Genomic DNA, 21,374 nt, shown 5'->3' with positions numbered 1-21,374 from the left:
TTTATTTTTGATAAATAAAATAAAGTTAGTAATTTATCAATTTCAAAAAAAAATCTTTAAATTAATTAAAAGAGAGTGTCAGCTTTTTTTCTTTTCCTTTTTTGACTGACGAAAGCTAAGTTGAAGAACGTACAGCCCTTTTCCACCCAGGACAAATAGCCAAGGACAACCTCAGGCCTCACTCTGCAGGAACAGTCTCTTTACTATACAGACTAAAATACCTGCATCCCAAGATTAGGCTGGGTCCCAAAGAGGAGGAAGTGAGAGGCTGAACCTCATATGCTGTGTCCCTTCTCCCAAACTCACCACTCATACAAGTCTCCTCCCAGCACATCCCAAACACAAATACCCAAGGAGGAGTGAGGGAGGGAACCTCATTTAGCTGACGTCTCTCTACTTGGAAACACAAAGATTGAACATAAGTGTTATTCCTCAACAGCCTTGTTTTGAGGAGCCTCCTGTTTTTCAGGTGTTGGTGGGTTGCCCCATGGGCTCCTCGATTACTTTGGGGGGCATGAACCCTGCAGCTACCCAGAAATTCCTCTGCTCCAGTCCCACCACCCACTGAGACCAAGTGTGTTGATCTCAGCACGGGTGTGAATGCTCTTGCAGCTGGTGTTGCTTCTCTTCTATCTGCATGTGCTGTCAACTCTCAGGCAAGCGACTCTGTGCCAGGTGTGGAGTCAGAACCACTTGGTGGTCTCCCCCAGCCCAATTCTCACCCTGGGAAGACCTACTATTTTCCTATTTCTCAGACCACTTGGGCAACCTCTCCCAGGAAGTTAACTGGCTTGGGCAATAGCCGAGCCTGTCTACTGTGCCTTCTGAGTCGTTCTGGGATGTTTCAGTCTGACCAGGAAGTCACTTCCATCTTTCTTTTTCCATCTGCATATGCTGGGCCACCAAGGTCTGGGACGGGAGTCCTCCCAGACCCCATCCGGGCCTCCCCCTTCTTTAGAAATGGTTTTCTTCCCTTTCCGTTCTGCCAGCCATCTCCCCACTAGCATCCAGTCAGCACATTTTAAGGGGTCTTTTTTTTTTCTTTCTTTTTTTAAGTTTCATAGCATTCTCATTTTACAAATGAAGAAAGTGGTGCTCAGAGAGGTTAAGATGCTTACCTAAGATCACCCAGCTGGGATGTGGTAGAGCCAGGACTTACACACACTCTAACTCCACAGGTGTGCCCTCCATCTCAATCAGCGAGGCCTTCAAGGTTCCACATTCACTGGTCTCCTGTCTCTTCTCCTACCACATCCCTCTGTCCTCCTGAGACTGCTGGTTAGTGCTCTGGCTCACTGGTGCTTTCATTCTTCCACCCACATCCATTGCTATTTCCTAAGTCTGGAAGGACACTGTCTCATTCCTTATTTATAGAAATCTTGCTCAGCTTTTAAAGCTTACTCAGCTCAAATATAAATTATCATATTAGTTAGAACTGCAGAAGACTCAGGAGGAATAATGCTGAAGTTAATAAAATCACAAGTGAACATGGACTTGTTTAACAAGTTCTACAATATTAAAGGAAGGGAATATGTCGTGGAGCTTCAAAAAGGCATTTTGGGGGCATGTAAGAGAGGATCATATGAAACGGTGAGTGGTAAACTAGTGGAACCTGTTATTCCACAGGTGATAAAGCTGGAAGATCAACAGCTGACATTTATTGAGCATTAACTCCACGCTGGTTCCAGGAGACTAAATGAGTAGCTTAGTGTTTAATTGGAGAGACATGTGCTTAAGTACACAATTACAACGGCAATGTGCCATGTGCTGTCATTTGGTACCATGAGAGTGTTGAGTAGGTCTAAAGAAACCAGGGAAGGCTTTATAGGTGATGCTGCACTTACAGTTGAAGGAACAGGAATTTCTCAGGTAGATAAGTGGGAACAGGGAGTAAGAAAGACATTGTAGGCAGATTGAGCAGCAGTGTAAAAGCATGGCAACATGAGAGAGTTTGAAGGGTTTGCATTTGATATTGCTAGAGCAGAGGTCAGTGTGAAACTTGCGCATGTGTATGTGTGAGATCGTCATGAAGTGTAGGTGGGTGAACAGATTTCTTGGAAATAAGGCTAGGAAGGTGGTGTAAGGTCTTATCATGAAGAGTTGATGTGAAAAGTTAAGGAGTTTAGCTTTTTTCTCTATAATTTTGAATAGTTGCATGATCAGTTTCTTTTCGGAAAGATCATTCTTGGTTGCCATGTGGATCCTGAATAAGAAGAGATGGTTGAATCTAGAGGTAGAGTTTCTAACGAGAAGGCTACTGCAGTAGTTCAAGTGGTGATGAGGGCTGGTGTGGTAGACACTGGGGTGTCCTGCCCAGATCTCCTTGCACCGGGCTGGAGCCCCCAGCCCCGGCAGTGACTGTGGATGCTCATGGCTCACAGCTGCCTCTTTCTCCAGAGAATTACCCACCACTGACTGCGGCCACCTCGCCCAGGAAGTTACGATGCCCCCACGGGGTGGATACAAGAGATTGGCTACTACTAATTAGAGGAGTGAGAAGGGAAGATGAGTAGAGGAAGGGATCTGGAATGTTCTCTAAATCTGGCTTGAGTCTAAGGGGGGGCTGCTATTCATTTACTGAAATAGTTCTGGGGTGGGGGTAAGGGAGGAGATAGGCTAATTCCGTTTTGTGGTTGTTTTTTTTTGATCGCGCTATACAGCATGTGGGATCTTAGTTCCATCTGCACCCCCTGCACCCCCAGAAGCACAGAGTCCTAACCACTGGACCACTAGGGAATTCCCTCATTTTGGACACTCTGGGTTGGAGATGCTGTGGGATACCCCAGGCATCCAGGTAGAGATGAAGAAGGCAGCTGGAGTTTAAAGTTCAGGATAGGAAATCAGAGTTGGAGACATAGATTTGGAACCAACAGCAAATAAGTGACAGTTACAATAGAGGTATTATGTTCTCAATCCTGGCTCCATGCAGGGAAAGTTACAAGATGCTCTCCTGTTGAATCTGTAGGTTAACATCAGGGAAGGCAATCTAGTTCTCCAATTTAGTCCTTTTGGTCCATTGTGAGAATTCTGAGCTGTACAATCTGGACCTGGTCTTTTTTTTCTTTTTTTAATTCTTTTGTTCCTATTGTGGCTCTGTGTCATCATTAAGGCCAAATGTAGTAAAGAATATTATAAAAATAACCAACTTTTGTTCACGAGTCATAGTCACATCACTCATATATATTATGCCAAAATGAAAAAAATACAAGAGTTGTTTCTTACTCTCTTCTTTCAGAGCCAGAATTGACTGTTTGCTAAAGCCCCATAATGAAGGCCATTAGCATCCAGAATCTGAAAGGAAGGACAATTTTTACCCAATCAATTATACTAGACATTAAGCCTGAATTTCTATCCTCTCTGTCTCAGAAGTAGAGAGCCCTGAGGATACCTAACTCAACTTTTAGGATGGAGGCCCACCAAAGAAATTACTTGGTAAAGCATGACCTAAGTTGCAACAAAGGTTGGGAAGTGAGTTTCCCAACAGGGGCAGAGTTAAGTATGAAGCATGGGAGAAGAAAGGAAGGAACTAGGTCTCCTAACACATCCTGTAGAGTTCCTTTCTGGTATAATTTGAAGTATGAAAGAGAATACATTTTTTATTCACTTATTCACTGCTGAAGTCCTCACCTCCAGCTACTTAGCATAACATATTGATACAGTCTCATTGCTCTGTATTAATCTGAACCACTATGTATTCCTTTGCCTTTTCATGTCACCACTTCCCTGAAGGGACCATCACTTTCCAGTCCCTAAGTGAAAAAAAGTTTAGGGTTTAAATAGGCCACTATGAGACTGGTTAATTTCTTTACTATTCCTTATTCAAATTACCTTTTTGTTGGCAAAGTTAGTTGAGTTCCTGCTCTACAATCAACTTACCAAGATCTTTAATAGAAAATCTTAAATTTAGTCTGTTCACTATATCCTAAAAATGAAAACTTACTGAACAATATTAGAAATTGACCATGGACCTTACCTGAACTTAGATTTGAAATAATAAATATTACCATAATATGGTAATAAATTCAATCAAATAAATTCTTAACATTTTTGTTCCTGGTAGTCAGTCTATAAATTATATGATGTAATGTGGTATACATGTGTTATGATGAGTAATGGAATCATGGTGAATATGACATGTATTGCAACCTTAGTAAACACCAGGTGCTGTGCATGTCTTATATGTATTCTTCAAAAACCTGAGCTGTAGGTACTATTGTTCCCTTTTTACAAATAAGGAAACAGGCTGAGTGATTAACTTTCTAATATGTGGTATAGCTGGGATTTGATCCCAGGAGATCTGACTCTAAAACCTGCCTGCCTAACTGATTAAGTACAAAAAAAAAGAATTACTAGATAGTGGCAGGGCCATGATTTTTTTTTTTTAACCACACCAAAGTTTCCATGTCTTAAGTCTAAGGCTCTTTATACTTATAACAGTTCAGTTATCTATACTGTGTATAAATGGCGCATGTATCTACTTGGCTACCGCAAGTTCAGTTCCTCCATTTGGTCATAAAACACTTTAGTTTCAAGAAAATTTTCTATTTTAGGCTTCCCTGCTAAATTAGGAGTTAGGGAATGCTGACTTTACAGTTCTGACTGTAGCAGTAGATTTTGCTATGGCTACTGTGGAATAGGCAAGGGTGAAAGTTGAGAAATAAAGCTGGAAATCCGACCACCTGTGTTCTAGTTTTAGTTCACTTATTAAGCTGATCATGGGCAAGATACTTAACCTCCCTGTAACTTAGTTTCCTCATTTGTAAAATGGAGATAATATGCATCTACCTTACGGAGAAATTAGCTAATTCTTATAAAGCATCTATAATAGTGTCTGTGGCACAGTAAGTTTGGAGTGTTAGCTACTATTATCATCATGGAGCTCAGTCCATGGCTATGAATCAGTTTGTTGGACTTCTTTAAAAGTTGGGCCAACACACATGAACATGGAGACAATTTGGAGAGGAAGGGCAGGCTTTCTAATTCTGACTCGTCTCCTATGTAAAGGAAATCTGGGTGCAGCTCTCCTCGCAAGGAAACAAGACCGTGTTAAAACCATCCCCCGCAAAACAGACTGAAAGGTTGGAAGAGGAAAAACGAGGCTTGTCCGGAACTTGGCAGGCTGGACACGTCGGTTGGGTGGAAAGAGCTGCCAGTCCTGGGAGGCGCACACTGGGGACCAATCGCTCTCGGGCTGCGCCTTCAGGGGGCGGGAGAATCGGGACGTCCACGCGCGTTGGGCGGGGCCTCTGGGGCGCTCGCATTTCTGCCTTCAATCCTGCGTGGGTCGGCAAGCCGCAGTCGGCTGGAGCAAGGTGAGCGCGGGAAAGCCGCGCGTACGGGGTGGTAAAGGAAAGAGGGGGGGCTACGACTGTAGAAAATGGGAAATAGGAAACGATGGGAAAGAAAGAGAGGGTGGGAGTTTGGGAGGGTCCGGAGAAATGGGGAGAGGGAGGGAGTGAGGGAGGGATGGGGACCGGGCAGCGTGGTGAGACCAAATGGACGGGGAATGGAGAGTGCAGACGGGGCGTTGAAAGGGGAATGGGAAGAGTAGGATAACCCACCTTACAGGATGCCCTAGGAGTTCATTCCGAGTGAGGCAGTAAAGCAAAGCCTGGAAGAGAGCTGTCATATGATCACCAACCTAGCCACACTTTCTGCCTCACTCGGCATGCAAATTACCCGGTGAGTGCAGAAGTGCTGTCTGGCCCTTTAAGACGAGGCTGATAATGGGACTTTTCCTAGGCTCCTTTGACTGGGACTGCCATTCTACTCAAAGCATTGGACTAACAGATCAACAGATTCGACCTCAAAGTCACTGCAGGATTACCCCTCACATCCTGTAGTTTTGAGAAAGGAGCATCTTTTCTTACCTCTTCCTTTACAGGATACCTGACACTTTGACTCCTCCGACACATTCTCTAACGTATACTCCCCGAAGACAGAAGACAGTTTCTACTGATTTATCTGCCACCTTTCTGAAAACTTTTCTTTCGCTGACTTTTATGTTAGACTATCTTCTCTACATCCTCCCAGCCCGCCGCCGCCTAAGAAACCCATCCTGATCGTGTAGACTTACAGACTGGTAAGGCAGGTTTGGGAAAAAAACAAAACAAACAAAACAAAAACAAAAACCCAAAAAAACAAAAATAACAAGAGACTCGGAAAGGTGAACGTGACATGTATTGCGACCTTAGTAAGCACCAGGTGCTGTGTATGTCTTATATGATTCTTCAAAAACCTGGGCTGTAGGCACTATTGTTCCCTTTTTACAAATAAGGAAACAGGCTGAGTGATTAACTTTCTAATATGTGGTATAGCTGGGATTTGATCCCAGGAGATCTGACTCTAAAACCTGCCTGCCTAACTGATTAAGTACAAAAAAAAAGAATTACTAGATAGTGGCAGGGCCATGATTTTTTTTTTTTTAACCACACCAAAGTTTCCATGTCTTAAGTCTAAGGCTCTTTATACTTATTACAAGTTCAGTTATCTATACTGTATATAAATGGCGCATGTATCTACTTGGCTACCGCAAGTTCAGTTCCTCCATTTGGTCATAAAACACTTTAGTTTCAAGAAAATTTTATATTTTAGGCTTCCTTGCTAAATTAGGAGTTAGGGAACGCTGACTTTACAGTTCTGACTGTAGCAGTAGATTTTGCTATGGCTACTGTGGAATAGGCAAGGGTGAAAGTTGAGAAATAAAGATGGAAATTATTGGAATGACAATTGCTGGCACTTAAGGGTTTAATCTATTAGGTTCCCTTCTACTCAAGGCCCCCAGATTTTAGGAGTGGCTTAGGCAGGCTTTAAATGTATAAGTGTCCTCTTATACTGTAGCTACTAACTTCTATTTAAATGGAATATCATGAAGCTGGAGTTGTCCATCTTCCTGTTACCATTTTTTCTGCATGTGCAACTCCTGACGTAATGAGCAATGCCATGATTTCTGGCATCTCTTGATATGCAATAATCTCAAATCCTCATTACCTAGAATTTGTCCTTTTCATACTATTCATTGCCTTTTTATAATTTATTCTTTTTTCTCTTTATAATTAAATAGCTTATTTTTTCAGGAGCAAACATCAGTCATGAAACAGCCATCTACCATTTTAATTCCCAGAAATTGACATGATATATATATATATGTCCATATATATGCCATATAGACAAAAAATATATACCTTCTCTCTATATATTAAATATATATATTTGTTTTAAATTATATAATTTAAGCCCCAGAAATTGGCATTTTATACGTAATTACCATATATACCATATTTTAAAATATATTAATATTATATATTAAAATATATTAATATTATATATTTAAATATTATAGATGTGTTTTAATTATATAATACCTGAATTAATGTTTATTGTAAAAAATTAAAACGAGATGTATATAGAGTAAATGAGAAAATCCTTTTTTTTTTTTTACCCTATCCTTGTATCCCACTTATTTTCCTGAAATAATCACTGTTAATAATTTGGTGTATTCCATATCGTCTGTACATTTACATAGCTTTGGGGGGGTGGGTATGTGCATACACATACACACACAGGTTTTGTTTTTGTTTTTTTTTTTTTTTTTTTTCCGTACGCGGGCCTCTCACTGCTGTGGCCTCTCCCGTTGCGGAGCACAGGCTCCGGATGCGCAGGCTCAGCGGCCATGGCTCACGGGCCCAGCCGCTCCGCGGCATATGGGATCCTCCCAGACCGGGGCACGAACCCGTGTCCCCTGCATCGGCAGGCGGACTCTCAACCACTGCGCCACCAGGGAGGCCCCACACACAGGTTTTTAAAAACATAAATGAGACACTGTATCCATCTAGGGTCTCAGGAGACAGAAACCATACATCAAATAGAGTAAGTTTGACATGGAGAATTATTAACTAGTAATAGGGAATTAACTACTAAGGGGTGAAGAGAACTCTAAAAGAATTCGATAGCCAATATAGGGAGAAGCCACCACCTCCAGGTTTGAGGCAAAGCATTCAAGGAAGGAAAGAATTTGGAAGAGGCCCTCTTTTCCTCCAAGACTGATAATTGGACTATATGGGAGAGTATGTGATGGTTTATGTCCCTGGGTGACAAAGTTTGCTGAGTTGCTGCCCACTGAAGGGCTGGCATGCAGGAAACTGGATGTGCTGGAATGCCGAGTTGGAGGGCTGATGAAACTCGCCAGGAAGCCACTACGATTCTGGGAAGCTGCTCACAGGGATGCTGAGGGAACTCAGTAGGAAGACACCCACAGGGGTGCTGTTGAAACTTGATGGTAGGCAAGCACCCAGGCACGGAGAAGCCTACCCGTTCCTCATCAGAGTTCCTCCGGCGCCCTCTACTGGTAGAGGTTAAAATCATATCAGAGGGCAAAGGAAAAATGCTTACAACGTCCAGATCACAAAACAGGCAAAGAAGGGTAGATTCGGAGCTAAGGAGCAATAAACTACCTGGCACAGATTCACAGCTTACTTTTTTTCACTTAACATCTTAGAGAATTCTCCATTTGATGTATACAGCTCTATCTTATTCTTTTTAATGATTACATAATATTCCATGTGACTTAATTTCATTCCTTGATAGATATTTGGGTTATTTTCAGTTTTTCACTGCTGGGTGAGCATTCTTATACACATCACTTTGTGTATATGGGAACTATATCTTTAGGATTAATTTCTAGAAGTGGAATTGCTGGATCAAAGGATATACATGTTTAAACCTTTATAAATAAAATTGATTTTTCACCAGTTGTGCATGATAATGCTGCTTCAGTCAAACTTTTAACAAAATGGATATCATAAATGTTTTATTTTTTGCCAATCTAATGGGTAGAAATGATGTTTTAATTTGTATTTTCTTGATTCTTAATGAGATTAAGCATCTTTCCATATGTTTTTCTCATTCTGCAAGCATTGTTTTTTTAAATTACAGAAGTAATTTTTATAATAATTCAGTGTCAAAGTATATAAAGTGAAAATGATAGTGGTTAACGTGTAATGAGCATTAACTATGTGCCAGGCACTATTCTGCAGGCATATTAACTTAAGCACAGTCTGTCAATCATTACCACCTGAGGTGACTGCTGTTGACAGTTGTGTGTGTGGTCTTCTAGGCTTTATTCTAGGCTAACACAAACATATGCATTTATAGAACTTGTTCCTTGGGACTTTTTGTTTGCTTTGGTTTTACAAAAAATGGAAACTCTTGTGCATATATTGTTCTACATTATGCTTTTTTCCCACTTAGTTATGTTTTGGACCTCTTTCTAAGCCAATATGTAAAAATCTACCTCACCCTTTTAAATGTCTTCATAATATCTCATTGTATGGAGGTACCATAATTATCCTTTTCCATTCTGGTAGATATTCACTTTGATTCAATTTTTTTCTTTTGCTAAAAGAATCAGTACTGCAATAAACCTTTGTATGCATACCTTTATACACTCATTAGGTTAACCTTTCAACACTATTTTCTGAGAATTAAAATGTTAGATTACTGCTTTGTGAATCCTCACATCTTCCAGTTTGTCCACTGTAGTTCAGCTCATAGAGCTCCAATGCACATGTACTGTAGTATGTGTATATTACTGTACAGTATATACACAATGTGTAGTTGTAATATAATCAAGGTTTCCTCACAAATTACTTACATAGATGTAGGTTTTTTTGTTTGTTTGTTTTTGTTTTTTTTTCTGTACGCGGGCCTCTCACTGCTGTGGCCTCTCCCGTTGCGGAGCACAGGCTCCGGACGCACAGGCTCAGCGGCCATGGCTCACGGGCCCAGCCGCTCCGCGGCATATGGGATCCTCCCGGACCGGGGCACGAACCCGTATCCCCTGCATCGGCAGGCGGACTCTCAACCACTGCGCCACCAGGGAGGCCCTAGATGTAGGTTTTAAAGCTTGAATAGTCTCTGTTAGGTATTCAGTGTCTTCCTATCTTTTATTACGATATCCTGACTGTAGGTCCTGATCCTCAGGGTAATAGTTTTTCTTTTCTAGTCTTCCCTGTATCCACTTTTAAACCATTCTGAGATATCTCTGTCAAATCCCCTTGTTCTCAGAAATGCAGGGTTCTTCTCTATCTCTGTTCCCTCTAGGTTTCTTGCCCTTCAGTATCTTAGTGAGTCTTATGATAATCACTCGTCTCACCTATTCCACCAGCATTCCCAGAGCTCTGCCAATGAGAAAATCCTTGCATTTGCTTTTTTTGGTGATTATGTACACTCTGCTCCCTTTTTTTGAGCTAAGAATGTTCATATCCATCGTTGTTTCCAGGGTGAAATTCTCAGTTTTATAATTCCTTGTTTTGATTTTCTTTGTATTTGTGTCACTGTGCTTTTTTCTGTCTTACTCCTAAGGCCTTTTTGGTGGGTCTTTCAGCATCTCCCCCCTTTTTATTTATTGAGGTGAAATTCACATAATAAAATTAACCAGTTTAAAGTATACAAATCAGTGACATTTAGAACATTCACAATATCATTTAGTCACCACTTCTATCAAGTTCCAAAACATTTTCATTAACCCACCCCAAAAAGTTAACCCCATACGCGTTAAGCAGTCATTCTTCACTCTTTCTTCCTCCAAGTTCCTGACAACTCCAGACTGTTTTCTGTCTCTATGGATTTACTTATTCTGGGTATTTCACAGAAGTAAAATCATGTGATCTTTTTTGTCTGGCTTAAACTAAGCATAGTGTTTTCAAGGTTCTTCCACATTGTATCATGTATCAGTGCTTCATTTCTCTTTATGGCTGAATAAAATTCCATTGTGAGTATGTGTGTACCATAACTTGTTTATCCATTCATCTGTTGACGGACATTTGGACTGTTTCCACCGTTCAGCTTTGTGAATAATACTGCTGTGAACATTCATGTACGTGTACTTGCTTGAGTCCCTGTTTTCAATTCCTCTGTATACGGTATACCTAGGGGTAGAACAGCTGGGTCGTATGGTAATCCTATATTTAACTTTTTGAGGAACCACCAAATTGTTTTTTGCGGCAGGTGCACCATTTTACATTTCCATCAGCAACACACAAAGGTTCCAATTTCTCCAATCCTTTCCAACACTTATTTTCCACTTTTCAAAAATAGTCATCCTAATGGACTTAGAGTGTTATCTCGTGGTTTTGATTTGCATTTCCTTAATGATTAATGATACTGAGCACCTTTTCATGTGCCTGTTGGCCATTGGTTAATTTTTTAAAATTAATTAATTAATTTATTTTTGGCTGCGTTGGATCTTCATTGCTGCGTGCGGGCTTTCTCTAGTCGCAGCCAGTAGGGGCTACTCTTCGTTGCGGTGTGTGGGCTTCTCATTGGGGTGGCTTGTCTTTGTTGAGGAGCATGGGCTCTAGGCGTGCGGGCTTCAGTAGCTGTGGTACGCGGACTCGGTAGTTGTGGCTCGCAGGCTCTAGAGCGCAGGCTTAGTAGTTGTGCCACACGGGCTTAGTTGCTCCGCAGCATGTGGGATCTTCCTGGACCAGGGCTCGAACCCGTGTCCCCTGCATTAGCAGGCAGATTCTTAACCACTGCATCACCAGGGAAGTCCCAGTATAATTTGTTTGAAGACATGTCTATTCAAGTTATCTGCCCATTTTTACTTCGGGTTGTTTATCTTTTTGTTGTTGAGTTGTAAGAGTTCTTTATACATTCTGAATACTAGACTCTTTTTTTTTTAAATATTTATTTGTGCCGGGTCTTAGTTGCAGCAGGTGGACTCCTTAGTCGAGGCTCAAGGGCTCCTTAGTTGCAGCATGTGGGCTCCTTAGTTGTGGCATGAGAATTCTTATTTGCGGCATGCATGTGGGATCTAGTTCCCTGACCAGGGATCGAACCCGGGCCCCCTGTGTTGGGAGTGTGGAGTCTTAACTAACACTGTGCCACCAGGGAAGTCCCAAGACTCTGTATTAGTCATGTGATTTGCAAATATTTTCTCCTATGGGTTGTCTTTCTCATTTTCCTGGTAATGTCCTTTGATGAACAAAAGTTTTCAATCTTGATAAAGTCTAATTTATCCATTTTTCTTTTGTTGCTTGTGCTTTTTGTGTCATATCTAAGAATCCATTCTGAATCCAAGGTCTGAAGATTTACCCATATGTATCCTTCTAAGAGTTTTATAGTTTTAGCTCTTATATTTAGGCTGTTGATCCATTTTGAGTTAATTTTGATATATCATATGAAATAGGAGTGTGGGTATCCAGTTGTCCCAGCACCATTTATGGAAGAGACTATTCTTTCCTTGTCGAATAGTCTTGGCATGCTTTTTGAAAATCAATTGGCCATAGATGTATGGGTTTATTTCTGGACTCTCAGTTATATTCCATTGGTCTATATGTCTATCCTTATGCCAGTACACACTGTTCTAGGTTACCATAGCCATATAGTAAGTTTGGAAATTGGAGAGGGAGTCCTCCAACTTTGTTCTTCTTTCTCAGTATTGTTTTGGCTGATCAAGGTCCTTTGCATTTCGCTATGAATTTTAGAAGATTGGCTTTTCCATTTCTTTAAAAAACTTCTTCTTCTTCTTCTTCTTCTTCTTTTTTTAGTACTGTCTCTTCCTCCCTCAATTTATCCTTATAATTGATCCCAAAGTTTCCTACGTTATCTTTCTTTTCATGCTTTTCTGATACCATTTCACTACCTAAAGCCTGATGGTAGGTCCCTGTTGCATTCTGGATCAAGAATAAGTTTGCTGTAGGCTCCCTCAACTTCTCTTTTATTCCACTCCTGCTGCTTTTTAAAATGTATAAATAAATAAGTCCTCAGGTTTAGTTATTAAAATATTTTTTCATCTACTCTGTGTCAAAATGAGTATTTCTTATCGTATAAATAGTTCCTCAAATTTTGCTTTTTCCATAAAGCCTTCCCAGACTGATTATTGGGGAGGGGGGAAGCTAATTACCTCTCTTCTCCTAATGCATTTGGACATGAGATTCCTAAGTTGTACTTGCTCCAGTATCATTCCCAACTATGTTCACTCTTGCTTTAACAAAAATGCACTTAAAATCACAGTATTTAGTGTTGGAGGGAACCTTAGGAATGTAATGCAGACTCCTAGTTAAATGTGGTTGAATGAACACCTTCATTTATCTCTGCTGCCTATCCAAAGTCTTCTAAAAGGAATAAGTTCAAAATGCATAAACCCACAAGACAAAAAACGTGGGTGAGCAGATGACAGCAACCACATTTTGGAAGAGTGGAAACTGACTTAGCAGAGTAGTAATTCACTAAGCTATTAGTGGGGAAGCCATAACAAGCCAATTTTTAGGACCCCCAGGAAAGATTAGGTGGTGGAGGTACTAGATGTCTCTGAAAGGGGGAGTGTGAGTGAGACAAAAAAATAAGAGGCATAGCTGAGGACAGTATTGGATCGTGATATCTCAGCCCCCTTCTGTAACTCAGCTCTGAGAACGCTGGCAACCAGGCTTGCTCCATGCCCTCCTTGACCCACAGGCAATTGGATAATTCCTCAGTGGGAAAACTTTCCAGCCCAAGAGGGGAAACCCTGCAGTCCTAATACGATCATCCTGCACTGACCAGCCCGGCCTCCTACCCTGCCTCATCCCTGCTGTTGGTCTCATTGCTCTTCATGGACAGCCAAGGCTCACCCTCAGACAATCCAAGAAAGGCCCAGCATGAAAGACAGACACCAAAAGGAACTCAGAGGACATTGAGGCAATGAAGCTGGCAGGGAAACTTCTTTTAAAAAATTCTATTTTCTGTCCTTGTTGATATCCTTGTCCCCCCAAAGAAAGAAGGCTTTAAAAAGGAGCTTTCAGAAGAAAAAAGACTCATAAATTGAAGATACTATAGTAGAAGTGAAAAATTCAACAGAAAGGAAGGAAACTAAGGTGAGGAGACCCCTGAGAACTGAAACCATCTGTACCCACACAGCTTATTGTTTGCATTTACAAGACTTACTATTCCACTCATCTCAAGTATAACTTTATTATTACAGGGAACTTTTTCACAAGGCAATGACAGATGTAAATAATTTTGTTTATTCTGGGACTGTCCTTCCCCCAAACCCATTTAAATGCTGAGCTTACCAATAGATAGCATCAAGGAACAGTTTACTCCCCTAGACTCTTTGAATCTGCATCTCAAAATCTTTCCTTGCTGGGACCACCAACACTAAACTATTATTCTTGTCCAATCCTAATCAAGTCCTAGCATTGAAAGACCTGCCCTAAACCAGGTTGCAAAACCTCAGAAATAACTAAGCTTTGCCCTCCCTGCTCCAAGAGGCTAAGACTCCGTCAAGTTAGTGCTGTCCCTTCCTTCAGTAAGAATAAACTCAGCTTTTTAAAAAAAATTTTTGATTTTAATTTTTTTATTTTTGGCTGTGTTGGGTCTTCGTTGCTGTGCGCAGGCTTTCTCTAGTTGCGTTGAGCGGGGGCTACTCTTCGTTGTGGTGCGCAGGCTTCTCATTGCGGTGGCTTCTCGTTGAGGAACACAGGCTCTAGTCACATGGGCTTCAATAGTTGTGGCACGTGGACTCAGTAGTTATGGCTTGCGGGCTCTAGAGTGCAGGCTCAGTAGTTGTGGCGCACGGGCTTAGTTGCTCCATGACATGTGGGATCTTCCTGGACCACGGCTCGAACCTGTGTCTCCTGCATTGGCAGGCGGATTCTTAAGCACTGTGCCACCAGGAAGTACCTCAGCTTTGTTTTGCCAAAGGTTGTTTTGGAGATATTTTGGTGGAGCCAGAAATATCGCCTCTAAAAAATTAGTACAAAAAAAGAGAGGAGGAACATGGGAGAAAAAGGATAAGAAAGTTAAAAGCCAATTCAGGAGATCTAACATCCAAATTACAAGAATTCCCAAAAGAGAAAATGGGGAGAAAAATATCAATGAAATAATTCAAGAAAATGCCCTAGAACTGAAGGACATATTTCCAGAATAGAAGGCATGATGGATAAAAGGAGACTCATACCAAGGTTTAAAATCATTGTTAAATTTCAGAAAAATTGAGACAATTAGTAGGCAGAGGGAAAAGTTCTTGGTTGCCTGCAGGTTAATATTATTGCCCCCAGATGGCAGTAATGCCTCAAAAGGTCTAAGATTGTTTTGTTTTGCTTTGTTTTGTTTTCTTCATAAAATGTCATCTCTTTCCAAAGCATTAAAAAGAGGCAGGTTCTGTCTGGATTCTTTCAGAGCTCGCTCTGATTTTTTCCTAAAAGACTCTGCTAAAAGGTCACCGTACAATGAAGGAAGGAAGTAAAAAGACAGTTCTCTTTGAGGAATGGCTCATGTGGCTCTGAGGGAAAAAAGACTCTTAAGAGAATGGACTCTGAGCCTTACTTGTCTGTGTGGACAGGAGGACTTCTATCATTCATTTATTCTCTCAAGTCTTATTGATGCCTACCGTATGCCAGGTACTGTGCTAGGCACCAGGAATACCCCAGTAAAAAAAAAAAAAATCAGAAGGGATCTTTGTCTTCATGGAGCTTACATTCTGAGGGGAGAAATATCCAATAAACAAGTTAAATCACATATGTATCTGAGGAATTTGGTAGAGTCAGGGTAGAAGCAAGCACACCAGCTTGGAAGCTAATGCAGTTGTCCGGGTGGGAGATATGCATGACTTGGGTTACAGTACTGGTAGGGGAGAGAGAAGTAAGCAAATTCAAGATGTATTGGAGGGGGCTTCCCTGGTGGCGCAGTGGTTGAGAGTCCGCCTGCCGATGCAGGGGACATGGGTTCGTGCCCCGGTCTGGGAAGATCCCACATGCCGCTCCGCCGCGGAGCAGCTGGGCCCGTGAGCCATGGCTGCTGAGCCTGCGCGTATGGAGCCTGTGCTCCACAATGGGAGAGGCCACAACAGCGAGAGGCCCGCGTAACGCAAAAAAAAAAAAAAAAAAAAAAAAAAAAAATAGATGTATTGGAGGGTAGAGTTGACAGGACTTGGTCATGGTCTGGACTCGGTCATTGTCTAGAGCAGATGTGTTAACATGTCCAGATAGAGCAAGTGGCTGGGTGGATGGGTTGCCATTTTCTCAGGTTCAGAAAGCATGGAGAGAAAGAGGTTTTGGAGTAGGGGATGGTGGTTAGAATCAAGAATTCAGTGAGGAAAATTAATTAAGTTAGTCTTTCTCCCCAGGCATTAGGTTCTGGTAGATGTCACTGATCCAGGCTAAGATGAGGTTTGCTTTGACTACTGCCCAAACAGGATGGCTTGGTCTGGCATATTTGTTTTAAATTGGCTCACAGTTAGCATTCATTAAGTTTAAAATTGCTTTAACTCAGTCTCCCACGGAGCAAGAGCAAAATCAGCTGAAATTTGCAGTGTTTTTTTTCCTGAGGTCTGCATTTGAGAGTTAAAGAGCATGCCAGAGCACCTTTTACATTTTTTTTTGTACTCTGTTCAGAAATGGCGCACAATCTCAAAGACAAGAAACTTCTAGAAAATGCAAGACCAGTTGTGTTGGTGGATCCTTGCATTCGTATTTACAGGTAAGATCCTGAGTGTGATTCTGAGATGTCAGAGATGAAAACATCTTCCATTGACTCTGAGGATAGAGACCTTTGTCTTATTTTGTCCCCAACGTAGTACCTGATACAAATGTACTCAGTAAATATGTATTGAATTGAAGCCACTCCATCTGGATTTTTTTCTAAGCCTCCAGACCCAAGTTAATCTCTCCTTAGGACTTGAAATAGCTCATATTACCTGTTTCCCAAAAAGCTGTTACATGGGAGGAGGTGCCTCTCCAGACTCATCATGGCTTAGGACCACATCACCCGGTGTGTTAGGAAAAGACACACCTTCTTCCTTGTTCCTATAACCCCCCTCCATGGGAATATCTTGCTATCATCAACACAGTGTTAAGACAGAATTTTAAAATCAACTTAGCCCTGAGCATCTGTGTTATCATTTGTAACCTGGAGGTTGAGTAGTTCTGTACTGTGCCCATAGTCAACAGTTAGTTACCTCAGTCACCTTCTTTGATTCCCTCCTTGCATACTCTTTACACCTTTGGATTGTGCTTTTCTGAGGGTAAGAATTGTGTATTTTATTTTTATATTTTTATTTTTTAATTAATTTTTATGGAGTGTAGTTGATTTACAATGTTGTGTTAGTTTCTGCTGTATGGCAAAGTGAATCAGTTATGCATCTATCTACTCTTTTGTAGATTCTATTCCCATATGGGTAGAATCGCATCTTTTAAACTTTATGCTTTCATACAATTTAGAACAGTGCTTTGTAGACCTGTGGGTGTGAAGGAGTGGCTTAGGAGAGCTTTAGCTTCCCCCACCGATTTGCATAAAACCCACAACTGCCCTCCAGAATCAGAATTCATATGTAAGAAGAAAAAAGTTTGTAAATTATAAATAAGAGCATCTTTAGAAAACACATTATTTTTATTGTTGTGTAATATGCATTCGAAGTAAAAATGGTGTGCTAACTACCGAGAAGCAGCACTCAGTTAAGACAAGTCCTCCAGTCTTCCCTTCCAGCCAGATAGCTACCCCTGCTTCCCAGCTAAAAATCTGACACTCGCACTGCTCAAGAGATTTATTAACAGCTGTTGTTTAAGAGAGGGAGCCAATGCCTGGCAGAGCATTCTCCTGTGAGCTGTCTCTCTCTCTGGGCTTTTCTTCTCCCTCTCTCATTAGATTGTGTTGTTTTTGTGCTGTAGACTGTTTTCTGGATTTTCAGGAGTCCTTATTTATCTGTATGTGTGTGATTCTTGTTTTCCTGATCCAAAGCTTTTTATGTAATACACTTTTGGGGGAAGTGACATGTCTAAAGTCCTGTGAAAATTCCCCTTGAATGTCTGCCTGAAATGGTAAGGAAAAAGTTCCGCTGTTTCTGGAAGGCAGACTTCGTTATAAGTTCTTTCAAAGCAACGCAGATGTGGGATATTTAAACAAAGTGAAATTGTGGGAAGCTTTTTGTGTAGCAGATTTGGGGAGGGTAGTCTGGAAACATCATACTTACAGTTACACCTCAATCTAAATAATAAAATGTGTAAAGTAGTTTTCCTATATATTATTTTCTCCCAATTCAGAAGACTATTCTGAGGCTCAAGTTTTTCTTATAAAAATGATAACTGCTTGATAGACAGTATAATCAGTCAAAAAAACAAAATTAGAAGTTTAAATATTGAAAAGGAGGTGGCAAAATTATCATTAGTTGCAGATGACATTATAACGTAGCTGGAAAACCTAAGGAAATCAACTTAAAAGTTGCTAGAAATAATAGGAACATTCAGTAAGGTAGCCATTACAAAATAAATGTATAAAAATCAATAATAGTCTTATATTCCAACCAAAACCAGCTCAAAACTATCATAGGTAAAATTATAATCACAAATCAGAACTATAATAACAGCAAACTCCTAACAGGAAGTATGCATGACCTAGATGAAGAAAAATATAAAACTTAATAGAGGATATAAAAAGGCTTGCTGAGAACACTCCATACTATAAATATATCCATTTCCCTTGCATTAATCTGTAGATTTAACAAAATCTCAACAAAAACTATAACTGATTTCTCTTTTTGGAACGTGACTTGATTTTCAGTTTCACTGAAAGAGTGATGGTGAAATTGATCAGCCAAAAAAAAAAAAAGTGTTGTATGGGAAGACTTAGCTCTGGTAGCCAAGCTGTAAGACAGACCCCAGTGATCACTGTCTGCCTCTTGTCTTTCACACCCTTGTGTAGTCCCCTCCTATATTGTACCAGGGTAGGGCTGCCAGATAAAATATAGAATTCTCAGTTAAATTTGAACTTCAGACAAACAATGCATAATTTTAAAATGTTGCACAGGGCATACTTACATAGGCACACCGTATTTTATTGTGCTTTGCTTTATTGTACTTCAGAGATACTGTGTTTTTTACAAATTAAAGGTTTGTGATAACCCTGTGTTGAGCAGTCCTGTTGGTGCCATTTTTCCAAGAGTATTTGCTCATATTGTGTCTCTGTGTCACATTTTGGTAATTCTCATAGTATTTCAAACTTTTTCATTTTCATTATACCTGTTACAGTGATCTGTGATCAGTGATCTTTGATATTACTATTATAATTGTTTTGGGGCACCACAAGCTGCACTTATATAAGATGGCAAACTTAGTGATAAATGTGTGTGTTCTGACTGCTCTACTCAGCAGCTGTTCCCCCATCTCCCTCTCTGTCTCCTTGGGCCTCCCTATTCCCTGAGACACGACAATATTGAAATTAGGCCAATCGATAACCCTACAATGGCATGAGTGTTCAAGTGAAAGGAAGAGTTGCACATCTCTCACTTTAAATCAAAGGCTGGAAATGATTGAGCTTAGTGAGGAAAGCAGTCAAAAGCCCAGATAGACTTGAAAGCTAGCCGTCTTGCACCAAACAGTTAGCTAAGTTATGAATGCAAAGGAAATGTTCTTGAAGGAAATTAAAAGTGTTACTATAGTGAATACACAAATGATAAGAAAGCAAAACAGCCTAACTCATGATAGGGAGAAAGTTTTATTGGTCTGGATAGAAGATCAAACCAGCACAACATTCCCTTCAGCCAAAGCCTAATCCAGAGCAAGGCCCTAACGCTGTTCAATTCTGTGAAGGCTAGGAGAGTGAGGAAGCTACAAAAGAAAAGTTTGAAGCCAGTCAAGGTTGGTTCATGAGGTTTAAGGAAAGCTGTCTCCATAACATAAAAGTGCAAGGTGAAGCAGCAAGGGCTGTTGTAGAAGCTGCAGCAAGTTATCCAGAAGATCTAGCTAAGATAATTAATGAAGGTGGCTACACTAAGCAATAGAGTTCAGTGTAGATGAAACAGCTTTATATTGGAAGAAGGTGCCCTCTATGACTTTCATAGCTAGAGAGGAGAAGTCAATATCTGGCTTCAAATATTCAAAGGACAAGCTGCTTCTCTTGTTAGGGGCTAACGCAGCTGGTGACTTTAAGTTAAAGCCAATACTCATTTACCATTCTGAAAATCCTAGGGCCCTTAAGAATTATGCTAAATCTACTCTGCCTGTGCTGTGTAAATGGAACAACAAAGCCTGGATGACATCACATCAGTTGACCACATGGTTTACTGAATATTTTGAGCCCACTGTTGAGAGCTACTGCTCAGAAAAAAAGATTCATTTCAAAATATTACTCTTATTGACAATGGACCCAGTCACCCAAGAGCTCTGATGGAGATGTACAACGAGATTCATGTGTTTTTTTTGTTTTTTGTTTTGGCTGCGCCGAGTGGCATGCGGGATCTTAGTTCCCTGACCAGGGATCAAACCCATGCCCTCTGTATTGGGAGCTCTTAGTCTTAACCACTGGACCACGAGGGAAGTCCCTCGTGTTGTTTTCATGCCTGCTAGCATAACATCCATTCTGCTGCCCATGGATCAAGGAGTAATTAACAGTTTAGAGTCTTATTATTTAAGAAACACATTTTGTAAGTTTATAGCTGCCATAGACAGTGATTCCTCTGATGGATCTGGGTAAACTAAATAGAAAGCTTTCTGGAAAGGATTCACCATTCTAGATGCCATTAAGAACATTTGTGGAGACACTGCTTTGGGAAAGATCCCTAGGTGTTCTCCTTACTAGCTGCAAGTAATAAATCAATCTTTCCTCCTCCTGAAAGGAAGAAAAAAAAAAAAAACTTTCATGATTCATGGGAAGAGGTCAGTATATGAGTATCCATAGGAGTTTGGAAGAAGTTGATTCCAACCCTCATGGATGACTTTGAGGAGTTAAAGGCTTCAGTAGATGTGGTAGCAAGAAATAGCAAGAGAACTAGAATTAGAAGTGGAGCCTGAAGATGTGACTGAATTGCTGCCATCTCATGATAAAACTTGAATGGATGAAGAGTTGTTTCTTATGGATGAACAAAGAAAGTGATTTCTTGAGATGAAATCTACTCCTGGTGAAGGTGCTGTGAAGATTGTTGAAATGACCACAGAGGATTTAGAATACAGTAAGTCCCCCAAGTACGAACCTTCAAGTTGTGAACTTTCAAAGATGCGAACGTGAAGTTGCATGTCCAAGCATGTAAGTTAGTTCACGTGTCTGGCGTACATTGTCACGTGCATGCATCCTCTACAAGTGGTTGTGCTTTTGTGTACTTTACAGTACTGTATAGAGTACAGTAGTACCGTATCTTTATTTCAAGCCCAGGATGTCCGGAAACAAGTGTAAAAGCAGTGGTGATGTAGCTGGTACTGCTAAGAAGCCTCAAGCGATAATGATGTAAACAAACTGAAAATAATTGAGAGAGTGGAGAGAGGCAAAAAGATGGTAGCTGTCACTCATTATTATAACATGAATCGTTCCACCATTGGCACAATTCTAAAGAACAAGGACAAGATCATGGAACATGTGAAGTCTGCTGTGCCGATGATGTTGACAATAATATTCAAGAAGTGTGG

The 21,374-nt window shown here is 40.7% G+C and overlaps 1 protein-coding gene across 1 annotated transcript in view; it reads left to right on the top strand.

The window, feature by feature from the left end:
- Window positions 1–1,941: 1,941 nt before the first annotated feature.
- LOC309802880 (uncharacterized protein) overlaps window positions 1,942–21,374 on the top strand; it is a gene marked incomplete at its 5' end in the record, with an annotated part of 85,371 nt that continues 65,938 nt past the window's right edge. Inside the window, 3 exons of the mRNA XM_082618755.1 lie at window positions 1,942–2,009; window positions 5,071–5,312; window positions 16,377–16,461. Coding sequence (XP_082474881.1) covers window positions 1,942–2,009; window positions 5,071–5,312; window positions 16,377–16,461 — 395 coding nt within the window. The remainder of the gene's footprint in view (window positions 2,010–5,070; window positions 5,313–16,376; window positions 16,462–21,374) is intronic.

This window comes from Mesoplodon mirus (assembly GCF_964341445.2).
Source record: "Mesoplodon mirus genome assembly, chromosome: 4".
In the NCBI taxonomy this organism is placed as follows: Eukaryota; Metazoa; Chordata; class Mammalia; order Artiodactyla; family Ziphiidae; genus Mesoplodon; species Mesoplodon mirus.
Note: the sequence above shows the minus strand (reverse complement) of the source record. Positions and strands in the feature narration are given on the sequence as shown.